Genomic DNA, 26,672 nt, shown 5'->3' on the forward strand with positions numbered 1-26,672 from the left:
ACAATATAAAGAGCTGTTTGTAAGTACAGGAAATGTTCATGTGTCAGATCTTTAAAATTAAACTCATGTACGAGGTCGCACTCATAAATTGGACTTGTAAATTGGGGATCCCCAGTACATTAATAAGCGCTCTTGTGGTATAATGGTAGACCCACTATCTCTGGATAAAGAGGCCTGTGTTCAAGTCCCATTTGCTCCAGAAGTGTGTAATAATATCTCTAAAAAGGTTGATTGAAAAATGTCAAACTCCCACAAATAGCCATGTGATAATTACCAGATTATCTGTTCCTGTGATGTTGTTAGAGGGATGAATATTAGCCAGTTCACAGGAGTCATCTGCATCATATTCTTCAGAACAGCGCTGTAGAACCTCGTAAGTTCAGATGAGAGGGCAAATCTGACTTTGGTTAAATAAGTCATCGGGAAGATGTCACCTCCAGGAGCTTAGTGCTCCTTCAGTAAGGGACTAGGATGTTGGCTTGATAATGTTCAAAAGGAGATTTAGGCATGTCGAATCTCATGACTGAGAAGTCAGATTACTACCAACAAGATCATGGCTGCTAAGGAGCTCATAAAATGTCCCTGCATTTCAGAAAAAACCAGAAACAGTAGACTAAAGATTGTTAGAAAAATTGTAGTTCATGATAATGAGCTGGCCAGCATTCACTTTACAGAGGCTACATTTTATCTATATAATTAGGCACATAGCAGCATGCAACCTACTTATCTGATCTTGGGCATAATTATATTTTGAGGTCCATGTAAGTATTTTACAGGACTAACATCTATTTTGTGTTTGGATGTTGCCAGGAGCCATTACTTTTGACAGAAAAATGCGTAATTGTGCCCTCCATCTTCGGAAATACAATGATTCCCTTATGATCAATGACACAGTGCGCATGATTGACGCCCTTGAGAACCTGGCACTCTTCTACAGTACTGAGGAGATCAGTAAACATGCTCTTGATCAAACAGATCGGTTCCTCCTCAAAGTATTTAATGGTAAGGATTCTTTCTCCTCGTGTCTGCATGGGTTTACTCCCAATGGTCCAGTTTCCTCCCACAGTCCAAAGGAGTGCAGATTAGATGGATTGGCCATGGGAAATGCAGGGTTACAGAGATGGGGTATGTCTGGGTGGCATTCTGTTTGGAGGGTCGGTGTCGACTCGATGGGCTGAATGGCCTGCTTCCACATTGTAGAGATTGTGATTCTATGATCTGTGGAGTATTTTCTCAGGGTAGTGTCCTAAGTTCAACCATCTTCATCTGTTTTATTAATGACTTTCCTTTCACTAGAAGATCAAAAGTAGGAATGTTCGTCAATGTTTGTACAATGTTCAACACCATTCAAGCTTCCTCAGATAGTGATGTAGTTTCTGTCCAAATTTATGCAAGACCTGGACAATATCAACGCTTGGCCTGAGAAGTGGCAAATAACATTTATGTCACTTAGGTACCAGGAAATGACGATCTCCAACTGGAGAGAACCTAACCATCTTGCTTTGACATTCAATTGCATTACCATCATTAAATCCTCCACCATCAACATCCTATGTGTTATTGTCTAAAAACTGAGCTGGACCTACCATAAAAACACTGGTCAGAAATGAGGAATTCTGAGATGAGTAACTCACCTTTGCTGCCTAACCTGCTGTGCTTTAACCAGCAACACATTTTCAACTGTGATCTCCAGCATCTGCAGACCTCATTTTTTACACTATCCATAAGGCACAAGTAAGGAGTGTGACAGGTTATCCTATATTACCTGGATGAATGTGCCAATAATAACATTCTAGAAGCTTGGCACCATCCAGAAAGACGTTGCCTGCTTGATTGGGACCCCATTCAGTAACAAGGTACCATGGCAGTAGGATACTCCATCTACAGAGCCTCTGGGTCACTGGTCGAGTGGCATTACCACAATACCACCTCCTTCACGTTAACTGCAGTGGTTCAAGAGCCAGCTCTATCTCCTTGACAATAAGGGACATGCAATAACTGCTGATGCCAACCCACACCTGCAAATATCTGCTGCAGTCCCAATGGTGCTGATTCATTCACAGTGCTGTTAGGAAGGGAGATTTGGCCAAGTGACAGTGACAGTGATCTAGTTCTTGTTCAGGGTGGTGGGTGGCTTGGAGAAGGTGATGGTGTGCCCATGCATTTTCTACTCTTTGTCAGACAGGAGTTCAGAAGGTACTGTCAACGCAGTAAATTGTTGCAGTGTATCTTGCACAGTAGATAGCACATACTGCTGCCACCATGCATTGATACTGTTGAAGGTGGAAGTGTATATACATCCAGTCAGTAGTAAGGTTTGATAGTGATGCTAGCAAATAGGATTGGCTATACTCACTAGCAAGGTTTATCTTTTTGAGTAAACACCAGTATGAACAATATTTCAAGAAGACCTGCTGTTCAGGAGAGGTATGAGAGGAAAGAGAAAGTAAATTAATCTGTTTATACGAGAAATACCAGAGTTTTATTATGTTGTAATTTCATTAAAATATGAGGAGAATGAATGGTTAATTCAATGGTCAATTCATTAATTAATGATTGTTAATGTTTTTCCCATCCACTCACTCTTTGTTCTTCTCATTAGCTAATAAAGCTGAGCTGCACTCACTTACCTTGAACCCAGTGTATGAAAATCCGAAGCTGAACACATTGGAGCAAATTCTCCTGGAAAGGTTCAAGGACTCAAACTCCCGAGGGATTATCTTCACAAAAACCCGGCAGAGCACGCATGCCATGCTGGGCTGGATCAAGAGTAGTGACAAGTTACAGAAAGCTGGCATCAAGGCAGAATGTCTAACAGGGGCTGGTGTTAACAGCCAGACAAAGCATATGACTCAGGTGAGCTGGAGCAATGCACTGAATATGTTATTCTAATTGCTATGACCATTTTTTAATGCAACTTGTTGAGATTATTACTGACCCTAAACATGGCAAGCAATGCTATTCCTAGAAAGGTTCAAGCAATAGGGCAGCAGTCAGTAATGTAGACAATCCAGTTTGCACACAGTCAAGGGTAAAGTACACTTACGTTAGAGACAGAGAGATGACTGGTGGTGAGTTTAACCTGAGGGCCACCGCACCTCAGATGAGGGATGAGGTTAAGAAAGCAAGGCCTTCACAGTGACCTCAGGAATTGAACCCACACTATTGGTGTTACTCTAACACAAACCAGCCGACCCAGCTAACCAACCCCCGAACAGAGCGATGCATACAACAGATGACTATCATTTTAATCCTTTGAGAGTAGGTGACCATGTGTTAAAACTGTTTCTATATTGCATTTCTTCCCTTTCTCCTTCTGGCTGTTCATTACCTCACATGCTAATAAGACTTTAATGTTGTCCATTGTCAACTAAACAGTGTGGCTGGGGCCATTTAAGTAGCACATTGATTTGTTCCATACTGCTTTTCCTTGGTTCTTACAAGCAACAGTTTAAAACAAGCTTCAGTAAGAGACCTAAAGATTCCAGGTTATTGCTTCCCTGTAGTAAGCTCTATTTTTTTTCTGGCCTCTATGGGAGATAACTGATTTGTGAGATGATTCCCATTGGTGGTGAGAACTCTCTGCTTTGGAAATTTTCAAACACCTTATGAAAAACAATGAGAACTACCAACAAACTCACCATGAATTGGCAGCTTTAAATTAACCTGATCCTCTGTCAGGGACATACACATATTTCATGCAGGAATCATAAGGAAGCCTTACTGACTTATTTTCCTCTTTTGCTAATAACAACAAAGTCACCACAGTCCCAGGGGACCATAGGGCTGCTCTCATTCGAAGACATAGTCCCACACTCTCACTAGAGACAGAGAGATGACTGGTAGTGAGTCTTAACCTGACAGCCACCACACCTCTGGTGGTGGGAGAGGTTGCAAAGGTGGCACCGTGATGGTAACTTCAGCCACTACAGGAATTGAACATGCACTAGCCAGGTCATAGAGTCATAGAGCTGTACAGCATGGAAACAGACCCTTTGGTCCAACCCGTCCATGTCAACCAGATATCCCAACCCAATCTAGTCCCACCTGCCAGCACCCAGCCCATATCCCTCCAAACCCTTCCTATTCATATACCCATCCAAATGCTTCTTAAATGTTGCAATTGTACCAGCCTCCACCACTTCCTCTGGCAGCTCTTCCATACATGTACCACCCTCTGCGTGAAAAAGTTGCCCCTTAGGTCTTTTTTATATCTTTCCCCTCTCACCCTAAAACTATGCCCTCTAGTTCTGGACTCCCCGACCCCAGGAAAAAGACATTGTCCATTTATCCTATCCATGCCCCTCAGAATATTGTAAACCTCTATAAGGTCACCCCTCAGCCTCCGACGCTCCAGGGAAAACAGCCCCAGTCTGTTCAGCCTCTCCCTGTAGCTCAGATCCTCCAACCCTGGCAACATCCTTGTAAATCTTTTCTGAACCCTTTCAAGTTTCACAACATCTTTCCGATAGGAAGGAGACCAGAATTGCAAGCAATATTCCAACAGTGGCCTAACCAATGTCCTGTACGGCCGCACCATGACCTCCCAACTCCTGTACTCAATACTCTGACCAATAAAGGAAAGCATACTAAATGCCTTCTTCACTATCCTATCTACCTGTGACTCCACTTTCAAGGAGCTATGAACCTGTACTCCAAGGTTTCTTTGTTCAGCAACACTCCCTAGGACCTTACCATTAAGTGTATAAGTCCTGCTAAGATTTGCTTTCTCAAAATGCACCACCTCGCATTTATCTGAATTAAACTCCATCTGCCACTTCTCAGCCCATTGGCCCATCTGGTCCAGATCCTGTTGTAATCTGAGGTAACCCTCTTCGCTGTCCACTACACCTCCAATTTTGATGTCATCTGCAAACTTACTAACTGTACCTCTTATGCTCACATCCAAATTATTTATGTAAATGACAAAAAATAGAGGGCCCAGCACCAATCCTTGTAGCACTCCACTGGTCACAGGTCTCCAGTCTGAAAAACAACCCTCCACCACCACCCTCTGTCTTTTACCTTTGAGCCAGTTCTGTATCCAAGTGGCTAGTTCTCCCTATATTCCATGAGATCTAAGCTTGCTAATCAGTTTCCCATGGGGAACCTTGTCGAACACCTTACCAAAGTCCATATAGATCACATCCACTGCTCTGCCCCGATCAATCTTCTTTGTTACTTCTTTAAAATACTCAATCAAGTTTGTGAGACATGATTTCCCACGCACAAAGCCATGTTGACTATCCCGAATCAGTCCTTGCGTTTCCAAATGCATGTACATCCTATCCCTCAGGAGTCCCTCCAACAACTTGCCCACCACAGAGGTCAGGCTCACTGGTCTATAGTCCCCCTGATTGTCCTTACCACCCTTCTTGAACAGTGGCACCACGTTTGCCAACCTCCATCTTGCGGCACGCCTGGATAAAGAACAGGAGACAGAGTAGTAGTTGAAGGGAGTTTCTTGAAAAGGAGAAAGGTGACCAGTGGTATTCCACAGGAATCAGTGCCGGAGCCACTGTTTGTATGATCAGCAAGTTTGCAGATGACACGAAGATTGGTGGAGTAGCAGAAAGCATAGGGGACTGTCAAAGAATACAGGAGAATCTCAATAGACTGGAGAGTTGGGTGGAAAAGTGGCAGATGGAGTTCAATCCAGGCAAATGTGAGGTGATGCATTTTGGAAAGTTTAATTCTAGAGCAAATTATACAGTAAATGGAAGAGCCTTGGGAAAAGTTGATGAGCAGAGAGATCTGGGAATTCAGGTTCATTGTACCCTGAAGGTTGCTGCACAGGTGGGTAGAGTGGTCATGAAGGCATATGGTATGTTTGCCTTCATCGGATTGGGTATTGAGTATAAGCGCTGGCAGGTCATGTTAAAATTCTACAAGACGTTGGTTCGGCTGGATTTAGAGTACTGTGTCCAGTTCTGGTCGCTACATTACCAAAAGGATGTGGACGCTTTGGATAGGGTGCAGAGAAAGTTTACGAGGATTTTGCCTGGTATAGAAGGTGCTAGCTACGAAGAGAAGCTGAGTCAGTTAGGATTGTTTTCATTAGGAAGTAGGAGATTGAGGGGGGACCTAATTGAAGTCTACAAAATCATGAAGGGTAGATAGAGAGAAGCTTTTTCCCAGGGTGACACGTTCAAGGTGAGAGGTGAAAAGTTTAAGGGGGATATACGCAACAATTACTCAAAACAGAGGGTGGTAGGTGCCTAAAATGCATTGCTAGCAGAGGTAGTAGAGGCAAGCAGGTACATTCATTTAAGATGGCTCTGGACAGATGCATGAATAGGTGGGGAGCAGAGTGTGGGATATAGGTGAAACAGTGTTACTTCTGCAAGTATAATTGTGGATAATTGGGTACTAACTTTCGTGCATAATTATTCTAGCAAATAATTTCTTTCACCATTGTTAGCTCACATCATACCAGGCACGTAGGGAAGTCGTCTTTGTGGTGGTCATGTGACACAAGTTGTGGGTTGAATTCACACTTGATGATCGTGGAAGATGTGTTTGTAACTTGGCCAAATAGCGTTAACCTGTACATGCTTCTGATATATTCCTTCCTTCCTGATGAAGGGCTTATGCCCGAAACATCGAATTTCCTGCTCCTTGGATGCTGCCTGACCTGCTGCGCTTTAATCAGCAACACATTTTCAGCTCATGCTTCTAATATACCTGTGGCAAATGATGCTTTGTAGGAGATCTCCTGGTCAGGTATGGTTGATGCAGTGATGTGCTCCTCAAACTGCACCCTGGTTGAAGGGTAGTACTAACATGTTTTGGGAAAGTGTAAGTATGGAAACTGATGAAAGCTATAGATGTGAACAGTAAGAAGCTACAAGACATGTAGGAGGCTAGTTATCTTGCTGCTACCTAATTTGATTTGAGCTGTGAAATCAGACTGGATCTTTTCTTGGTCTTTATGAATTGTTCCCATTCTAAACTTTGCTTTATCCACTGGACCAAAAGATTTATTGAGTTTTTTAAAAATGTATTAATGAGACATGGACATCAGTGGCAAGGTCAATATTTATTGCCTCTCTCTAATTGCGTTTGTAATGGTAGGCAATGAGCTGCCTTCTTGAACCACTGCAGTCTAAGTGGGGCAGGTCCATCCACAATGCTGTTAGGAGGGGTATTCCAAGATCTGAAACCCCAGTGACACTGAAGCAATGGTGATATAGTTCAAAGTCCGAATGTTGAGGGGAATTTGACAGAGGTGGTGCTATTGTCTTCCTGGCTGGTAGAGGTTTTGTCTTTGGCAGATTTTGTCAAAATGGCTTGGAAAGCCCTGTTGAACTTTTCTTGTTGATTGGAGCCCTGTGGCTGCATACATTAATCTCACGGCTTATCATAGAAAAGCAAGGCATCCTGGACATCAATGAGGTGATGTCACCAACCCTACAATCAGAATGTATGCATTCTTTAGATTAATCAGCAGCTGCTGCAGTTAAACTGTTAAATGGAATTATCACAGCACTGCAATCAACTCCCTCCTGCATAATTAGTGTTGAAAATGTCGGAAAAAGTTCTTGTTATAAAAAGCACACCCTGCAAATGATGCAGTACACAAAATGGGAACCATTCCACAATAAGGTCATGATTGCTTCAAATAGTTTTGACAAAAGGATCAATTTAGGAGATTCTTCTCCTCTCACACTTTATTCTTTTATGAGATGTTGCTGGCAAGGTCAGAATTTGTTTGCCTATCCCAAAATGCTAGCGATTTCCAAGGGCAGATATGAGTTGCTTTAGGTCTGAAATCGGTGATTAGCAATGCTGCCTCACAGCGTCAGGTACCGGGTTCAAATCCAGCCTCAGGCGTCTGTCTGTATGGAGTTTGCACGTTCTCCTCGTGTCTGCGTGGGTCTCCTTTGGGTGCTTTGGTTTCCTCCCACAATCCAAAGATGTGCAGGTTAGGTGAATTGCCCATGCAAAATTGCCCATAGTATTCAGGGATGTGTAGGTATGGTGCATTAGTCAGGGATAAATGTAGAGTTATAAGGTAGGGAAATGGGTTTGGTTGGGTTACTCTTCAGAGAGTAAAAAGTGAGGTCTGCAAATGCTGGAGATCAGAGCTGAAAATGTGTTGCTGGTTAAAGCACAGCAGGTTAGGCAGCATCCAAGGAACAGGAAATTCGACGTTTCGGGCCAGAGCCCTTCCTGATGAAGGGCTCTGGCCCGAAACGTCGAATTTCCTGTTCCTTGGATGCTGCCTAACCTGCTGTGCTTTAACCAGCAACACATTTTCAGCTCTTACTCTTCAGAGAGTCAGTGTAGATGTGTTGGGCCAAAGGGCCTGTTTCCACACTGTAGAAATTCTCTGATGTTATGATTTGTAGAGCAGATCAAGTAAAGCTGGCAGATTTCCTTCCCCCATAGGACATCTTGCTATCACCTTTGAACCCATGACCCCAGGGTATTAAGCTAGGCTTCTGGCTTACTGACCCAGTGACATCACCATTACACCATCATCACCCTTTATCAAACATGCTGCTCACTGCCCCCTAGGGATTCCTTCACCTTAAGTTCCCTCAACAAGTGGGTGGCACAGTGGTTCAGTGGTTAGCACTGCTGCCTCACAGCACCAGGGACCCGGGTTCAATTCCCATCTTGGTGACTCTCTGTGTGGAGTTTGCACATTCTCCCCATTTCTGTGTGGGTTTCCTCCGGGTGCTCCAGTTTCTTTCCACACTCAGTGATGTGCAGGTCAGGTGAATGGGCCATGCCAAATTGCCCTTGGTGCTAGGTGCATTAGTCAGAGGTAAGTATAGGGCAGGGGAATGGATCTGGCTGGGTTACTCTTTGGAGAGTTGATGTGGACTTGTTGGGCCGAATGGCCTGTTTCCGTATTGTAGGGATTCTAATCTAATTTAAAATTCTGCCTCATTACACATCGCTAAATCCAGAATTGCTTGTTCCCTAGAGGGATCCATCACAAATTGCTCCGATAAAGTGCCTCGTAGACATTCCATGAATTCCTTTTCTTGAGATCCACTACCAATCCGATTTTCCCATTCCACCCGCATATTGAAATCCCACACGATAGTTATAATAGTGCCTTTCATTTATGCCTGTTCTAGTTCCTGATTTATTTTCTTGCCCACATTCTGACTACTGCTAGAAGGCCTGTTCAAATCTCCCCTCAGGCTTTGTGGTTCCTCAACTCTACCCACACAGGTTCTATACCTTCCAACTCCAGTATCAGTTCTTATTATCAATTTAATTTCATTTCTTACCAACACAGCAATCCCACCTCCTCTGCCCATCTGCCTTTCCTTTCAATAGGAGGTGGCTCCTTCAAAATTTCGATCCCAGCCCTGATCCCCTTGCAGTTATGCCTCTGTGATCCCACAACACAGAACCCATCAATCTCAATCTGCATTACAAGCTCATTTACCTTGTTTCTGTAGACGGCGTGCATTTAAGTACAACACCCTTCATCCTGCATTGACTGCCCCCCCTTCTCATAGTTATCCCTTAACCACTGACCTTTCCATGCTCTATCATACTTCTTGTTCTGGAAATTTTAATATCTTTGGTTGAGCCCACCCCTCCAACCTCCCCCATTAACTTCTTCAGTAATTTTCCATGCAACTGAAGCCCCTCAAACTCTTCTCCCTCTGCCACCAATGCTATTTAATTTAAAGCCAGAGTTATTCAACTCACCAGGACCCTGGTCCCAGTATGATTCAGGTGGAGTCTCAGCCATCCTTCCCCAGTACTGGGGCCAGTGTCCCCTGATTTCAAACCCGTTTCTCCTGCACCAATCCTTGAGCCATGCTTTTGCCTGTTTAGTCTTGTTGACCCATTGCCAATTTGCTGGGGAATCTGGTAGTAATCCACAGATTATTATCCTTTATTGGTTCTGCTTTTTAGTTTGACCCCTAGCTGCTCATGTTCCCTCAGCTGAATCTCTTTCCTTTTTCTGCCTATAATGTTGGTACCTACATGGACTACAACAACTGAAACTTGCTTCTCCTACTTGATGCTTCTCTGTAGTCCAGAGGAGATATCCTGAATGCAGGCACCAGGCAGGCAACACAGCCTTCGGGACTCTCGATCCTACCCACAGAGAACAGTGGCTATTCTCCTGACTATACTATCCCCACTTACAGCTACATTTCTCTTTTCACCCCCATTTTGAATGGCTGCCTATACAAAGTGCTATGATCAGTTTCTTCAGCATCCCCACACCCCCTGCTCTCATCCACACAGGGAGCAAGGATCTCAGACCTGTTAGACTCAGCTCAATGGTTGAGGCTCCTTCAGCACTACCACCTGGATCCCTCCACCTGCCTCACTCATCGTCACAGCCTCCTGTCGCTGACCACTGACTGAATTCCAAGTGGCTAATCTAAGGGTTGTGATTGCCTCCTGAAACAAAGTGTCCAGGTAATGTCCCTCCCAATGTGTCACAACATTCGAAGTTTAGACTTCATTTCATCAACTCTGAGCCGAGTTCCTAAAGCAACCAACACTTGATACAGATATGGTCACTATGAACCACGATGGAGTTCACCAGCTCCCACATTAAACAGGTGGAACACATCACCTGGCCTGGAATCTCCATTTTATTTACATACTTCTTAATTTGATTTTTAAACATTTGTACTGGTCTTTTAGTTAGTAACCTGTAAATATTTTTCCAATTTATCTTAATTTTGAAAGTAATCTATAACAGATAGTCAAATTAGTGGCTTTTATGAACCAATGAATTTACAGTTTACCTGTGATGCCACTCTTTTGTGCAGGACCCCTGATCCTGGGCATTTACGTCTCCGGTTAAACAACCCTTCCAAGCTCAGAACCAAAACAAAAGTGAGCAAAAAGCACCTCTTTCCCGCTGCACCAAATTCTCACGCTGCCTCTGAATCTCCTGAACTGTATACTCACTCAGGCTGTGCCTCACTCTGGATGTGAGCTTCCTGACCATGCAAAGCTTACTGTTTGTGAGCTTTCAACAAGCCCTCTCTTAAATGAAGTTGCCCCCTTGCAATTTTCAGCTGTCTCCATGGTGATAGCTTCATCACAGGTCTCCTTCCATGCCAGCTTATTGCTTTTGTTCAAACTCTCGGCCTGAATGTTATTGTTGTTTAAATCTCCTGTGAACATGCCTTTAAAGTTGATTTCCAAGTTAGTGCCAAACTCAACCTCACCTCGCAACTGCTTCCTTTGAGGGAATACAATTCTCATTGCAGTCAGTCACACCGTCATATAAACCCAAAACGGAATTAATTTTAGCAAATCCCATTGTGCTGTGGTCTGTCCGACAAAAATTATTTACTACTGTCTCAAGGGAATCTGACCTGATCATGATGAAGCAAGCTTTAACTCTATCATTATCTCCTATTATATTTATTCTCAGCCAAATGCATAACCTTCATTCCTAATTACACCAGTCCTCTATGTTGCAATTGAAATTGGCCCTTACTTCAAATTGGTCTTCAGCATTGTTTTCCTTTCAAATTACCGACTGTGCTGACTAACAATGTTAGACTGAATATAGTGTGCACAGGGAGCAATCTTTCAAATTGCTCAAACCTCCGCCAAATCAACTTTGTGCATTCCAAAAAGGGGTGCCACAATGGTCTTCGTTCCTTAATTTCTAAAATGAAACTTACATAAAGAATTCTGCCGTGTAACCGTTCGTTCAGCTTTGCGGTCTGTAAAGTGGAGCTGAGGCTGCAACCAGATCAGCCACCATCTTTTTGAATAGCACAGCTAGCCTGAAGGGCCAAATGGCCTACTCCTGCTCCTAAATCCTAGGTTACTACGTAACATATTTGCTTGTAGATTAATAGCCAGCGGCCACTACATTACTGCAACTTTATTTTCACATCCCCAACAGAGAACTTAAAATTATAAAATGCTCAGATCTTACAATGTTCCATACATTCTTTCAGCGATAACCATTCATCAGAACTGGGATAATCCCAAAAAAATTGCAAAGGGTTTAGTGCGCTTCCCTGTCAGTCTAACTTGCTGATATTTCGCCTGGTTTATTTAGACCTTGTTATAATGCATCCAGACAAGCTCATCAGTACACATAAAATACAGTGTTTAATGTTTCCTGTGTGTTTGCAACATGACAGCAACAACAAAATGAGGTCATTAGGAAATTCCGAGATGGCATTATCAACCTTCTAGTTGCCACCAGTGTTGCGGAAGAAGGCCTGGATATAAAGGAGTGCAACATCGTCATCCGCTATGGTCTGATCAACAACGAGATTGCTATGGTTCAGGTAAATCCATTGCTGGTATACAGGATGCTGTGCTTAATCCGCACCAGTTAAAATAAAAGAGAACAAAGAACAGTGCAGCACGGGATCAGCCCTTCGGCCCACCAGACTGTGCCAACACATGATGACTTACTAATCTGAAAACTTTTGGCTCTATGCTGTCCATATCCCTCTATTCCCTGCCTTTTCATACATTTGTCAAGATGCCTCTTAAACGTTGCTATTGTACCAACCTTGAATGTTTTATTTATTTACTAGCTATGAGTAGGGCAGATGTGATCCTACAACATTAATGAGCAGGTCATGACCATTTGATCCATCAGGCCTGCAAAGGAAACTGGGAAAAAAATGGAGGGGGATGAGGGGTAACATTCCAACAAATTCCTCTTCAGTGGCTTGAGGTGATTGAACCACCTGAAGAGGAAGTTAAATATATTTTCATTGGACATGTAAGACAAGCCATGATTCAAATACTTAAAATCATGATGGGAAGCAGTGGTGCATTTTTTTTGGTGCACAACTCAAAGAATAATTACATGTTAAAGATCGAATGAACCAGTTAAGTCACATCAGTATATGGACTAGACTGCCACCTAGTGGACAATTGATTCAGCAAAGTTCAGAAGTGTACTAGTTTGAGTTGGAATGCATTCTATGTCTACAGTTGTTGTTAGATGAGAGTAATATATGAAGGGATATTATCCTCTTCTTCTTTGTCAAATGGATTAATGAGAGGAACTATCTTGAATCACTTGCTGTACATTCCCATGAGTTTATTGTTGATTTTTTTCTTCTTCTCCCAGGCCAGAGGACGAGCTAGAGCTGAGAACAGCATGTATTCAGTGGTTGCTAAAAAAGACGGAAAGGAGTTAACCCGGGAGTTTACGAACGAGTATCGTGAAAGTCTTATGAAACGTGCAATAGAGGCTGTGCAAGAAATGCCAGAAAAGGAATATTGCATAAAAGTAAGAAACATGAAAAGTTTTGCACAAATGTTTTGCCACATTGTAATAGTGTATATTGCTATGGAGTAAACTTGCTATGGTTTTGGACTCTTGGCAATTCTGTACTGTCCAGCAGGTACACTTTACATAAATTATCTGGAGCAAGAGAAGCTTTATAAAGGGGAGAGGTAGACCCTAAGCAGGGGGTAAATGATTTTGTTGTATCACCGTTTTAAGAGCGATGTTGTTTTAAGATCTAGATAAGCCAATTGACCAAAGATCAGGATGCAAATCACCTGACAAACTACCGTGCAGAGTTTGGCATGTAGCCTAGCACGCAGGAAAAGGGTGCATTCACTCATGGAGTGTGGGCATCACCAGCTAGGCCAATGTTTATTCCCCATCTCTAATTGCCAGAGGGTAGTTAAGAGTAAACCACATTGCTGTGGATCTGGAGTCACACATAGGCCAGACCATGTAAGGATGGCAGCTTCCCTCCCTAAAGGACATTTGTGAATCAGATGGGGTTTTCCGACAATCAATTCATGGTCATCATTGAACTCTTAACTCCTGAATTTTCATTGAATTCAAATTCCACCATCTGTCATGGCAGGATTTGAACCTGGGTCCCCAGACCGTTACCTGGGTGTCTGGATTAATTATCAATCAATAATGCCACTAGGCCATCACCTCGCCTGTAACTGCAAATTATGGTCTGACCTGTTGAATAAATCTGTATGAACTTTTCAATAAAATGATACATATTATTCCATGTATGTAATTTAGCAATAACAAAAGAAAGCACATCAGACGATTTAAATGAGAAAAGACGAGTGGATACCTGAGTAGAGTAAAACAACTAGCATAGCCCAGTTGGGCTGAATGGACTATTTCTAAATCATATAGCCTCTGAAATCCTTTGTAATTCTAGCAAGTACTGTGACAGGAATGGGTTGACCATCTAGTTAGGAGATCAAATTTAACCTGAAGCGATTTCTCTCTTGTAGATTCAAGAGCTCCAACTGGAAAGCATAATCAGCCGGAAAGTGAAAGAACAGAAGCATCATGCTGTAAGAATGGAAAATGATCCGAAAAATGTCAGATTTTTTTGTCGGAACTGCAATGAGGCTGTGTGCCATGGCAGTGATATTCAAGTCATTGAGGGCATGCACCACGTCAATGTCAATCCAAACTTCAAGTAAGTGCTCATCTTTCCATTGCTTAAGGTTTAGCCCCAACATCTCAGCCAAACTTGGTGTGTCTTCACATTGAATGTAGCCTTACATCTGTCTCTTCTCCCCTTATTTCCAACCTCTGTCACAACCACCCGGTATGCCCACCACATTGTCAGTGAACTGTAAATTAATACAACACATGTTGTCACCTTTTAGTTTATAACAATTTAGACGAGCAATCTTCAGTTTAAACAGTTTAAAGTTTAGTTTATTACAAATTATTACTGAAGATTAATTAAGGAGAAAGAGAAAGTATTATTAACAAGACATCAAGGTGAAAACAAAGATAACTGAGACAAAAAGAAATGAACAATAAGCAAAGAGGTTGTGTGGTTTGCCATTGGGACCTGTTTGAGTCCCTTGTTGCTAAAATGAAGATTAGATTAGATTAGATTACTTACAGTGTGGAAACAGGCCCTTCGGCCCAACAAGTCCACACCGACCTGCCGAAGCGCAACCCACCCATACCCCTACATTTACCCCTTACCTAACACTATGGGCAATTTAGCATGGCCAATTCACCTGACCTGCACGTCTTTGGACTGTGGGAGGAAACCGGAGCACCCGGAGGAAACCCACGCAGACACGGGGAGAACATGCAAACTCCACACAGTCAGTCGCCTGAGTCGGGAATTGAACCCGGGTCTCAGGTGCTGTGAGGCAGCAGTGCTAACCACTGTACCACGTATCTTGAAGTCAGATCCAGCAGTGTCAAAGGCTGCTGTAGTTGAATCGGTTGTGTTTTCCCCTCTTTGTAGGGAAAAAGAGAGGGGAGATCCCTGGCTTCTGATTTTCCAGGTGTGCCCCTTTTATTTATCAGTCACTGTAGAGCTCACAGCTGTTTTGAAAATCGTCTCTCCTTTCATCCTCTTCTTCACCCTGTTGCTGCCTGGAGAGGAGTTTTCTTGCTGGTTATTTCACAATGGAATCTCGCTTTTGCCTCTTGGTGGAAACTTTCCTCTTTTTGGAGCTCTGCACATGGGCTGTTCATATCCAGGTTCAAAAGACCAATATAGTTCTGTTACTTTTGAGGCATGAAGGGTTCCATGATGTAAAGAAGTCAAAATACTGCATTCCCTTAAAGCACTGGCTCCTGTCTTCTGTTTCTCTCTGAAGCCAGAATCCTCACACCTCCAATACTTGTTTGCAGACTACTGGTATTTTCAGCTAATGTCCGTCTGCAGTCCACTTACAGGTTGTAACTGTACAGTCAGGTGATTTATAGCAGCCTTTTCTTTTAGCCTCTTGAGTTTGGCTAAAGTAAATTTGTTTTATTTTACAAAGAAAGATTATAATCTGATAACTCCTTCGGTCATGATGACCTTTTGTCTTCTTAACCAAAGAGCTGACCTTTGCAAAACTGGCAAATGTCCTTCAGAATAAAAACAGGAAATGTTGGAAGTACTCAGCAGGTCAGGCAGCAGCTATGGGGAGGGAAAAAGAGGTAAGCTTCCAGTACTTCTGTCGGAACTGAGAAGTAAGCTGAGAAATGTGTTGAGAATGCATAGTTAATTTTAAGAACTGTGTAGAGTAAGCTGGAAGAGAATGAATCATTTGAATGTTTTTTCAATTGAGCAACATCATGCATTTATTAGAATTATGTTCAGCAATCTGTGGGATATGATTCACTTGCTAATTTTTGAAGTCAAAAATTTAATGTGTGCAATAAGGTACCTACATTTTTTTTCTGCAAGTCTAACGACTTTGGACCAGCAAAAAAGTATAGTTTTCAAGATGGTACAAAATGGGTTCTATTGCTACAATTACTGAGGAAAATAAAACCTGACATTCCCAGAAGCAGTGAATAGGATAGAGACCCCAGAAACTGCAGTCTCTCGGGAAGTCCTATTCTTAGACAAAATCTTTGGGAACTTATAGAGCAACAGTGGCAGGGGTTTCTGGGTGGAATTGTGGACACAGTCTCTCGGGAAGTCTTATTCTTAGACAAAATCCTTGGGAACTTATAGAGCAACGGTGGCAGGTGTTTCTGGGTGGAATTGTGGACACAGTACAGAGGTACATCCCAAAGAAAAGAAAGATTACCCGGGCGGGGGGAGGGTGGGATTAGAAAATGGCTGACAAAGGAAGTCAGGAAATGTATCACAGAAAAAGAGAGAGCCTATAAAGTGGCCAAGGGCACTAGGAAATCAGAAAATTGGGAAGACTACAAAAACAGACAGAGGATAACAAAGAAAAAATAAGGAAGGAGATGATCAAATATGTAGGTAAGGTAGCCAGTAATATTAGAAATGATAATAAAAGTTTCTTTCAATACATAAGAAATAAATGAGAGGCAAAAGTAGAGATTGGGCCACACCAAATTAATGCAGGAAGGCTAGTGATGGGAGATAAGGAAATGGCTGAAGAACTTAATACTTTGTGTCAGTCTTTACAGTGGAAGACATGAGTACTATCCCAACAATTAAGGAGAGTCAAGGGGCAGAGTTGAGTATGGTGGCCATTACAAAGGAGAAGGTACTTGATAGGCTAAAAGCTCTAAAGATTGATAAGTCGCCTGGCCCGGATGGGCTACATCCTAGAGTTCTGAGGGAGGTGGCTGAAGAAATAGTGGAGGCATTGATTGCGATCTTTCAAAAGTCACTGGAGTCAGGGAAAATCCCAGATGATTGGAAAATCACTGTGTAACCCCCTTGTTTAAGAAAGGATCAAGACAAAAGATGGAAAATTATAGGCCGATTAGCCTAACCTCGGTTGTAGGTAAAATTCTAGAATCCATCGTTAAGGATGAGATTTCTAAATTCTTGGAAGTGCAGGGTCGAATTAGAACAAGTCAGCATGGATTTAGTCAGGGGAGGTCATGCCTGTCAAATCTGTTATAGTTCTTTGAAGAGGTAACAAGTAGGTTAGACCAGGGAAACCCAGTGGATGTTATCTACCTAGACTTCCAAAAGGCCTTTGATAAGATGCCTCATGGGAGGCTGTTGAGTAAGGTGAGGGCCCATGGTATTCCAGGTGAGCTACTAGCATGGATTGAGGATTGGCTGACAGAAGGCCAGAGAGTTGGGCTAAAAGGTTCTTTTTCGGAATGGCAGCTGGTGACAAATGGTGTCCTGCAGGGTTCAGTGTTGGGGCCGCAGCTGTTCACTTTATATATTAATGATCTGGATGAAGGGACGGGGACATTCCGGCGAAGTTCGCCGACGATATGAAGTTAGGTGGACAGGCAGGTAGTACTGAGGAGGTGGGGAAGCTAAAGAAAGATTTAAGAGAATGGTCCAGGAAATGGCTGATGAAATTCAATGTGGGTTTTGCACTTTGGAAGAAAGATACAGGCATGGACTATTTTATTACAAAGAGATCTGGGATTGCTAGTACAGGATTCACTAAAGGTTGACTTGCAGGTTGAATCCATGTTTAAGAAAGCAACTGTAATGTTGTCATTTACTTCAAGAGGGTTGGAATGTAAAAGCAGTGAGGTGTTACTGAGACTTTATAAAGCTCTGGTTCGGCCCCGTTTAGAATACTGTGTCCAGTTTTGGGCCCCACACCTCAGGAAGGACATACTGGCACTGGAGCATATCCAGCAGAGTTTCACACAGATGATCCCTGGAATGGCAGGTGTAGCATATGATGAATGGCTGAGGATCCTGGGATCCTCAAGAGTTCAGAAGGTTAAGGGGAGATCTAATAGAAACTTACGAGACAAGACATGACTTAGAAAGGGTAGACGCTGGGAAATTGTATCTGTCAGGTGGGGATACTAGGACTCGTGGGCACAGCCTTAGAATTAGAGGGGGTCAGTTTAGAATGGAAATGAGGAGACATCTCTTCAGCCAGAGAGCGGTGGGCCTGGGGAATTCACTGCCACGGAGCACAGTGGAGGCTGGGACGTTAAATGTCTTCAAGGCAGAGATTGATAAATTCTTAATTTTGCAAGGAATTGAGGGATACAGGAAGAGTGCAGGTAAGTGGCATTGAAATGCCCATTAGCCATGATTGAATGGTGAAGTGGACTCGATGGGCCGAATGGTCTTACTTCTACTCCTATTTCTTATGGTCTTATGGTCATATAGAATTTTAGTATGCAGTAAATAGAGTGCCAGTATTTCTGTCTATCTGGTGAAGCCTGAAGAATTGGACAATGACCAATGCTTAACAATTTGAATCCAAGTTGATCAGAATCAGAACTGGATATTTATCATTGGTTAATTTTATTTGATGTATTGTTGTCACATGTACCTAAGTACAGTGATAAGTTTTGTTTCACAGCAGCAAATAAGGACATACAGATGATCGGGTGTTTAGACAGAACGAGGTTGCACAGGAGCTGCACAAAAGTGAGATCAACTTTGGATTTGAAATTAGAGAGGTCCATTCAGCAGAGAAGAAGCTGTTCTTGAACCTGTTGGTGCGTGTGTCATAGAGATGTACAGCATGGAAACAGACCCTTCAGTCCAACCCATCCATGCCGACCAGATAGCCCAACCCAATCTGTTCCCATCTGCCAGCACCCGGCCCATATCCCTCCAAACCCTTCCTATTCACATACCATCCAAATGTCTCTTAAATGGTGCAATTGTACCAACCTCCACCACTTCCTCTGGCAGCTCATTCAATACTCGTACCACCCTCTGTGTGAAAAAGATACCCCGTTGGTATCTTTTATATCTTTCCACTCTCACCCTCTAGTTCTGGACTCCCCAACCCCAGGGAAAAGACTTTGCCTGTTTATCCCATCCATGCCCCCCATAATTTTGTAAACCTCTATAAGGTCACCCCTCAACCTCCGACACTCCAGGGAAAACAACCCCAGCCTGTTCAGCCTCTCCCCATTGCTCAAATCTTCCAACTCTGGCAACATCCTTGTAAATCTTTCCTGAACCCTTTCAAGTTTCACAATATCTTTCTGATAGGAAGGAGACCAGAATTGCACGCAATATTCCAACAGTGGCCTAACCAATGTCCTGTACAGCTGCAACATGACCTCCCAACTCCTGTACTCAATACTCTGACCAATAAAGGAAAGTATACCAAATGCCTTCTTCACTATCCTATCCACTTTTAAGGAGCTGTGAACCTGCACTCCAAGGTCTCTTTGTTCAGCAATACTCCCGAGGACCTTACCATAAAGTGTATAAGTCCTGCTAAGATTTGCTTTCCCAAAATACAGCACCTCGCATTTATCTGTATTGAACTCATCTGCCACTTCTCAGTCCATTGGCCCATCTGGTCCAGATTCTGTTGTAATCTGAGGTAACCCTATTCACTGTCCACTACATCTCCAATTTTGGTGTCATCTGCAAACTTACTAACTGTACCTCTTATGCTTGCATCCAAATCATTTATGTAAATGACAAAAAGTAGAGGACCCAGCACTAATCTTTGTGGCACTCCACTGGTCACAGGCCTCCAGTCTGAAAAACAACCCTCCAGCACCACCCTTTGTCTTCTACCTTTGAGCCAGTTCTGTATCCAAATGGCTAGTTCCCCCTGTATTCCATGAGGTCTTATCTTGCTAACCTGTCTCCCATGGGGAACCTTGTCGAACGCCTTACTGAAGTCTGTGTAGATCACATCTACTGCTCTGCCCTCATCAATCGTCTTTGTTACTTGCTCAAAAAACTCAATCAAGTTTGTGGGACATGATTTCCCTCACACAAAGCCATGTTGACTATCCGTACATTCTGTCCCTCAGGATTCCTTCCAACAACTTGCCCACCACTGACGTCAGGCTCACTGGTCTATAGTTTCTTGGCTTGTCCTTACTACCCTTCTTAAACAGTGGCACCACGTTAGCCAACCTCCAGTCTTCCGGCACCTCACTTGTGACTATCGATGATATAAATATCCCAGCAAGAGGCCCAGCAATCACTTCGCTAGCTTCCCACAGAGTTCTCGAGTACTCCTGATCAGGTCCTGGGGATTTATCCACTTTTATGCTTTTCAAGACATCTAGCACTTCCTCCTCTGTAATATGGACATTTTCAAGATGTCACTATCTATTTACCGACAGTTTATATCCTTTTCCACAGTAAATACTGATGCAAAATACTCATTTAGTATCTCCCCCATTTTCTGTAGTTCCACACAACTGATCTTTGAGGGGCCCTATTCTCTCCCTAGTTACCCTTTTGTCCTTAATGTATTTGTCAAAACTCTGGATTTTCCTTAATTTTATTTGCCAACACTATCTCATGTCCCCTGATTTTCCTCTTAAGTATACTCCTACTGCTTTTATACTCTTCTAAGGATTCATTCAATCTATCCTGTCTATACCTTACATATGCTTCCTTCTTTTCTTAACCAAACCCTCAATTTCTTTAGTCATCCAGCATTCCTATACCTACCAGCCTTCCCTTTCACCCTGACAGGAATATACTTTCTCTGGATTCTTGTTATCTCATTTCTGAAGGCTTCCCATTTTCCAGCCGTCCCTTTACCTGCGAACATCTGCCCACCATCAGCTTTCGAAAGTTCTTGCCTAATACCGTCAAAATTGGCCTTTCTCCAAATTAGAACTTCAACTTCTAGATTTGGTCTATCCTTTTCCATCATTATTTTAAATCTAATAGAATTATGATCACTGGCCCCAAAGTGCTCTCCCACTGACACCTCGGTCACCTGCCCTGCCCTATTTAACCTTATTGGGATTGAATTACAGACTCCCTAATAGTCAGAGAGAAATTGAGAAACAAACTTGTAAGGAGATCTCAGTTATCTGTAAGAATAATAGGGTGATTATGATACGGGATTTTATTTCCCAAGAGTAAATCAGGTTTTGCACCTTCTCTAGTAGATACATCCACATACTGAATCAGAAAATTGCCTTGTACACAATTAACAAATTCCTCTCCATCTAAACCCTTAATATTATGGCAGTCCCAGTTTGTGTTTGGAAAGTTAAAATCCCGTGTCATCACCACCCTATTTTTCTTACAGATAGCTGAGATCTCCTTACAAGTTTGTTTCTCGATTTCCCTCTGACTATTAGGGGGTCTATAATACAATCCCAATAAGGTGATCATCCCTTTCTTGTTTCTCAGTTCCACCCAAATAACTTCCCTGGATGTATTTCCAGGAATATCCTCCCTCAGCACAGCTGTAATGCTATCCCTTATCAAAAATGCCACTCCCCCTCCTCTCTTGCCTCCCTTTCTATCCTTTGTGTAGCATTTGTATCCTGGAACATTAAGCTGCCCGTCCTGCCCATCCCTGAGCCATGTTTCTGTAATTGCTATGATATCCCAGTCCCATGTTCCTAACCATGCCCTGAGTTCATCTGCCTTCCCTGTTAGGCCCCTTGCATTGAAATAAGTGCAGTTTAATTTATTAGTCCTACCTTGTCCCTGCCTGCCCTGACTGTTTGACTCACTTCTTTTCTCAGCTGTACCCGTTTCAGATCGATCTTTTTCCTCCTGTCTCCCTGGGTTCCCCTATCCCAACCCCCACCCCCCACCTTACTAGTTTAAATCCTCCCAAGCAGCTCTAGCAAATCTCCCTGCCAGTATAATAGTCCCCTTACAATTTAAGTGCAATCCGTCCTTCTTGTACAGATCACTTCTACCCCAAAAGAGATTCCAATGATCCAAACATGTGAATCCTTCCCCCATACACCAGCTCATCAGCCATGCATTCATATGCTCTATTCTCCCATTCCTGCCCTCACTAGCTCATAGCACTGGGAGTAATCCAGATATTATTACTCTTGAGGCCCTCCTTTTTAAATTTCTGCCTAACTCTCTGTAATCCCCCTTCAGAATCTCAACCTTTTCCCTTCCTATGCCGTTGGTTCCAATGTGGACAATGACCTCCTGCTGGCCCCTCTCCCCCGTGAGAACATTCTGCACCCTCTCTGAGACATCCTTGATCCTGGCACCAGGGAAACAACACACCATTTTGCTTTTTCTCTGCTGGCCACAGAAATGTCTGTCTGTACCTCTGACTACAGAATCCCCTAACACATTTGATCTCTTGGAAGCCGACGTACCCCTCGTTGCATTAGAGCCAGTCTCCATACCAGACACTTGGCTGTTCGTGCTACATTCCCCTGAGAATCCATCACCCCCTACATTGTTTAAAACAGCATACCTGTTTGAAATGGGTATCTCCACAAAAGACTCCTGCCCTAGGTGCCTACCTCTCTTACCCTTCTTGGAGTTAACCCATCTATGTGACTGTATCTGAGACTTTCCCCCCTTCCTATAACTGCCATCCATCACATACTGTGTTAATCAATCCACAGTTGTCAGCAATTTAACTCCATCTCTTCATCTCCAGGAATTTGCTCTTTTGTTTTTTTTTAACAAGCCATCTCTGCAGAAACGTGTGTGTGTGTGTGTGTGTGATTAATTCCAGATCATGATTTAGGTGCCAATCATCAGTTGCCACTGGCTTTAAGAGTAAGTTTTATTCGCAGATAGTTTTGACGTTTATCAAAGAAGACTTGTCAATGTTTTTTTTTGGATTGCAGTATAAGAAAGCAAAATTAACCATTCTTGTGAGTTGAATTAACAATGTATCTGGATATGTAGTGGAGTTTGAATGTCAGTGCATTTCTCTCATCACAGTGATAACAAACCTAATAGGACAAAAGAAAAAAAATTGCAAATGCTGGAGACCTGGAATAAAGACAGAAAGTGACAACATCCATGAAGAGAGAAACAGAATGAAAGCTTCAAGTCCAATAAGATTCTTTTGAGTCAACACCATGTGGGTGGCACAGTGGCACAGTGGTTAGCACTGCTGTCTCACAGCACCAGAGACCCGGGTTCAATTCCCAACTCGGGCAACTGACTGTGTGGAGCTTGCACGTTCTCCCCGTGTCTGTGTGGGTTTCCTCTGGGTGGTCCGGTTTCCTCCCACAGTCCAAAGATGTGCAGGTCAGGTGAATTGGCCATGCTAAATTGCCCGTAGTGTTAGGTAAAAGGGGTAAATGTAGGGGAATGGTTGGGTTTTGCTTCGGCGGGTCGGTGTGGACTTGTTGGGCCGAAGGGCCTGTTTCCACACTGTAAGTAATCTAATCTAATATACCAAATTGGTTTCTCTCTCCACAGATGCTGCCAGTTTCTCTAGCACTTGCTGTAAATGTAATAGGAGTTGAGCAAGCGAACTGTAGAGGGAGAGTGGGAAGAAGGAGTGATCTGCTGAAGGGCAAGAGAGATGAAATGTCAAAAGGTTTCATGGTGAAAAGTCCCCAGTTAATCCAATCCATATGAAGCTTAAATTCACTCACGATCGCAGCGGCAACGTTTTGCAAGCCAGCATTAAAATATATTCCAATTAAAAATCAATGTTTGTTATGCTCACTGTTGCTTCTTTTATTTTTGCAGAATTTACTATACAGTAAGTGGAAAAATAAATCTTCCAAGAAAATTTGAGGACTGGGAACCTGGTGGGACAGTGAGCTGCCGCAAGTGTGGTCAGGTATGTAATAAACAAGACAACTCTTCGTAAAGACCGAGCAGTCATTGGTAGTACAGGAATAAAATGGATACCTGCTTTCACAAAATTAAAATCAGGCTCCATGGAAAACTGATTATGAGAATGATTCAGAATGAGTAGTTTGTGCAATCCGTAGTTGAAGATTCTCTGTGTAGTTTTGCAGAAGTATTTTTTCTTTGCAGACACTTAGAGATAAACAGAATGCATGAAAAGAGAAGTATTTTATGATCGCTAATAGTTTGACTCACCCGAGACTGTGTGGAATCAACCATTGGCCTTCTTAGTCATTTTAACCCAGTCTCACACTGGCCATTGGGGCCTCACCTTAAGCAACTAAAATGTTTGCTATATGTGTGGTCAGCTTCCAGCAGCATCTAATGGACATTTTCCTGAGGGGCCTCCTTTCTGAAGGCCCCACAGCCTAAAAAGCACCCATGCCCCAACCCAGCTTCAATACCACTACTGCAGGATTGCCCTCTCTGATCCCCCACACCCACCAACCTGACTCTGTCATGTCCTCCTCAAACATACTGGCCTTTTTGACAAGGCCCAAAACATGGAGGCACCATTCTTTCTCCTTCTGCCACGGCAGTTTTTAAAAATTCATTCATGGGATGTAAGCGTCGCTGGCTAGGCCAGCATTTATTGCCCATCCCTAATTGGCCAGAGGACACTTAAGAGTCAACCACATCACTATGGGTCTGTGGTTACAGGTCATACCAGTTAAGGATAGTAGTTTTATTCCCTAAAGGACTCTTTCCTGCCTTTGCTAATATCACCCCATGACTGGGCCATGCAGACTCCTTTCTTGATACCTTCGGACAGTACTTCAACATATTTCTAGCCTCTTCACCCATCTTCAAAAATATGGGTAAACTTCTGATATGTGATTTCCTTTCAATCAATGTTTTTAAAATAAGAGGTAACTGAAATCCAACAAAATGCCAAGTCGGATTCTGGATGGTTAACTTAAAATGCATGCATGAATACTTGTTAGGCACTCACAACTCTCAAAGTGCCGGGACGTAGTGGGTCAAATGATCTCTTTCTGTGCTGAAACTCTGCCACCATTTGAAAATCAGTTGCATGGCTCTCAAAAGCCTGGTACTCTCTGGTATCTGGTCATTGCTGCACCTGAATGAAGTCTACTTTGAAATACTGTTCAAGCAACTCTGTACGATCTTTCTCCACACAGGCCTGGGGGATGGAGATGATCTACAAGTCTGTGTCTGTGCCCAGTTTAAACATCAAGAATTTTGTGGTTGAATTGCCGAGTATGAGAAAAACCTTCAAGCAATGGAAAGCTGTCCCGTGCCAGATGGAAGAATTCAACTACGTAGAATTTTGTTCAAAATGCCTTCCAGATCTCTTTGCAGATTTCTTTTAAAACTGAAACTGGCTAAATATTTATGAAATATCTATGTACAGGTATCCCCAATTTTCGAAAGTTCGCTTTAAGCCACTTTGCTTTTATGAAAGATCTACCTATTTTCACGAATCAAAAGAAATCTGAAAAGGATTTTCACTTTTATGAAAAAAAGCAAAAGTTTTCCCATATAAATTAATGCTTCTTTGCTTTACGCCATTTCGGTTTACGAAAGGTTTCACAGGAACACTCTACTTTCGGATAGGTGGGGAAACCTGTACTCAGCCACAGACAGGGTGTTACTGGACTGAATTTGCATCCTACAGCTTGTGGTAATGACAAAAATGAAAATAATCACGTTTAATCCTAAAATATTTAGTTTCTTACCTATTTAAGGAGAAGAGGAGATATGTTCTTTAAGAATTAAGTTGCTGTTTCTGTTATGTGGGACTAATGGCAATTGATGAATTCTTGAAATAGTGGCTAAATATAAATGTTTGTTTTCTTCTGTTTCTTAAAAGAAAAGCATAAGTCATTTTCAGGATGAAGGTCCCTGCTTCATTGTTCTGAGGAAATTGTGGTAAACTGCTTATGAGTGGTTTGTTGAGCCATTTTGAAAGACAGTTACGTTATTGCACTGTTCATGATAATTTCACTATTGTCAAGATATCACAATGAAATATAGGGGAATTTAATATATTACTGTAAGGTTATGCACTTAATTAATACTGAACTGTTTACACAAAATAGCATGTTTGAGTACTTATCATTCATGGTAGCACAGGCTACCAGCCAATCTGAATAAATTTCACATTATTATTTTGCGGAATTAGATTTCAAGTGGAAAGCTTTTTTGTTTTCCATGAGACTGTGGTTAATGTCGGATATCTTTCCACTTTTCATATGTGCGCTGAATTTATCTTCTTGCTAGACCAAGTCTACTAATGTTCAAGTTTATAAAATGTAATGACCAATAATAAAATCAACAAATGAATGATCAACAGACACTATCCTTTGCTTGATCTTCCTTCCCCGTTTTAAGGAGCCACCTTCAATAGTTCATGACACTGACTGCCAAAAGCAAATTAGGTGAGATGTTAAAAAATCTTATTGCAGTTTAGATTAGATTCCCGACAGTGTGGAAACAGGCCCTTCAGCCCAACAAATCCACACCGACCCTCCAAAGAGTAACCCACCCAGACCCATTTCCCTCTAACTAATGCACCTAACACTACAGGCAATTTAGCACGGCCAATTTACCTGCCCTGCACATCTTTGGACTGTGGGAGGAAACGAGCAAACCCACGCAGACACGGGGAGAATGTGCGAGCTCCACACAGACAGTCACCCAAGATTGGAATCGAATCCAGATCCCTGACGCTGTGAGACAGCAGTGCTAACTACTGAGCCAACATGCTGCCCCCTTCAACTTTCAAATTTGAGAGAAATTTATCTTTTCCTTGTCAAAACTAGC

General features: G+C 42.6%; 1 protein-coding gene across 2 annotated transcripts in view; it reads left to right on the forward strand.

The window, feature by feature from the left end:
• The window catches only part of dhx58 (DEXH (Asp-Glu-X-His) box polypeptide 58), a 41,662-nt gene extending 15,519 nt beyond the window's left edge, over positions 1-26,143 (forward strand). For both annotated transcript variants that reach the window (XM_060849038.1, XM_060849039.1), the window contains 7 exons: positions 811-1,002; positions 2,603-2,856; positions 12,105-12,254; positions 13,055-13,216; positions 14,203-14,393; positions 23,721-23,814; positions 25,028-26,143. In XM_060849038.1, the coding sequence (XP_060705021.1) occupies positions 811-1,002; positions 2,603-2,856; positions 12,105-12,254; positions 13,055-13,216; positions 14,203-14,393; positions 23,721-23,814; positions 25,028-25,219 (1,235 nt within the window). In that variant the 3' untranslated portion in view covers positions 25,220-26,143. The remainder of the gene's footprint in view (positions 1-810; positions 1,003-2,602; positions 2,857-12,104; positions 12,255-13,054; positions 13,217-14,202; positions 14,394-23,720; positions 23,815-25,027) is intronic.
• The last annotated feature ends 529 nt before the right edge of the window (positions 26,144-26,672 follow it).

This window comes from Hemiscyllium ocellatum, chromosome 32, assembly GCF_020745735.1.
Source record: "Hemiscyllium ocellatum isolate sHemOce1 chromosome 32, sHemOce1.pat.X.cur, whole genome shotgun sequence".
NCBI classification, from domain to species: domain Eukaryota; kingdom Metazoa; phylum Chordata; class Chondrichthyes; order Orectolobiformes; family Hemiscylliidae; genus Hemiscyllium; species Hemiscyllium ocellatum.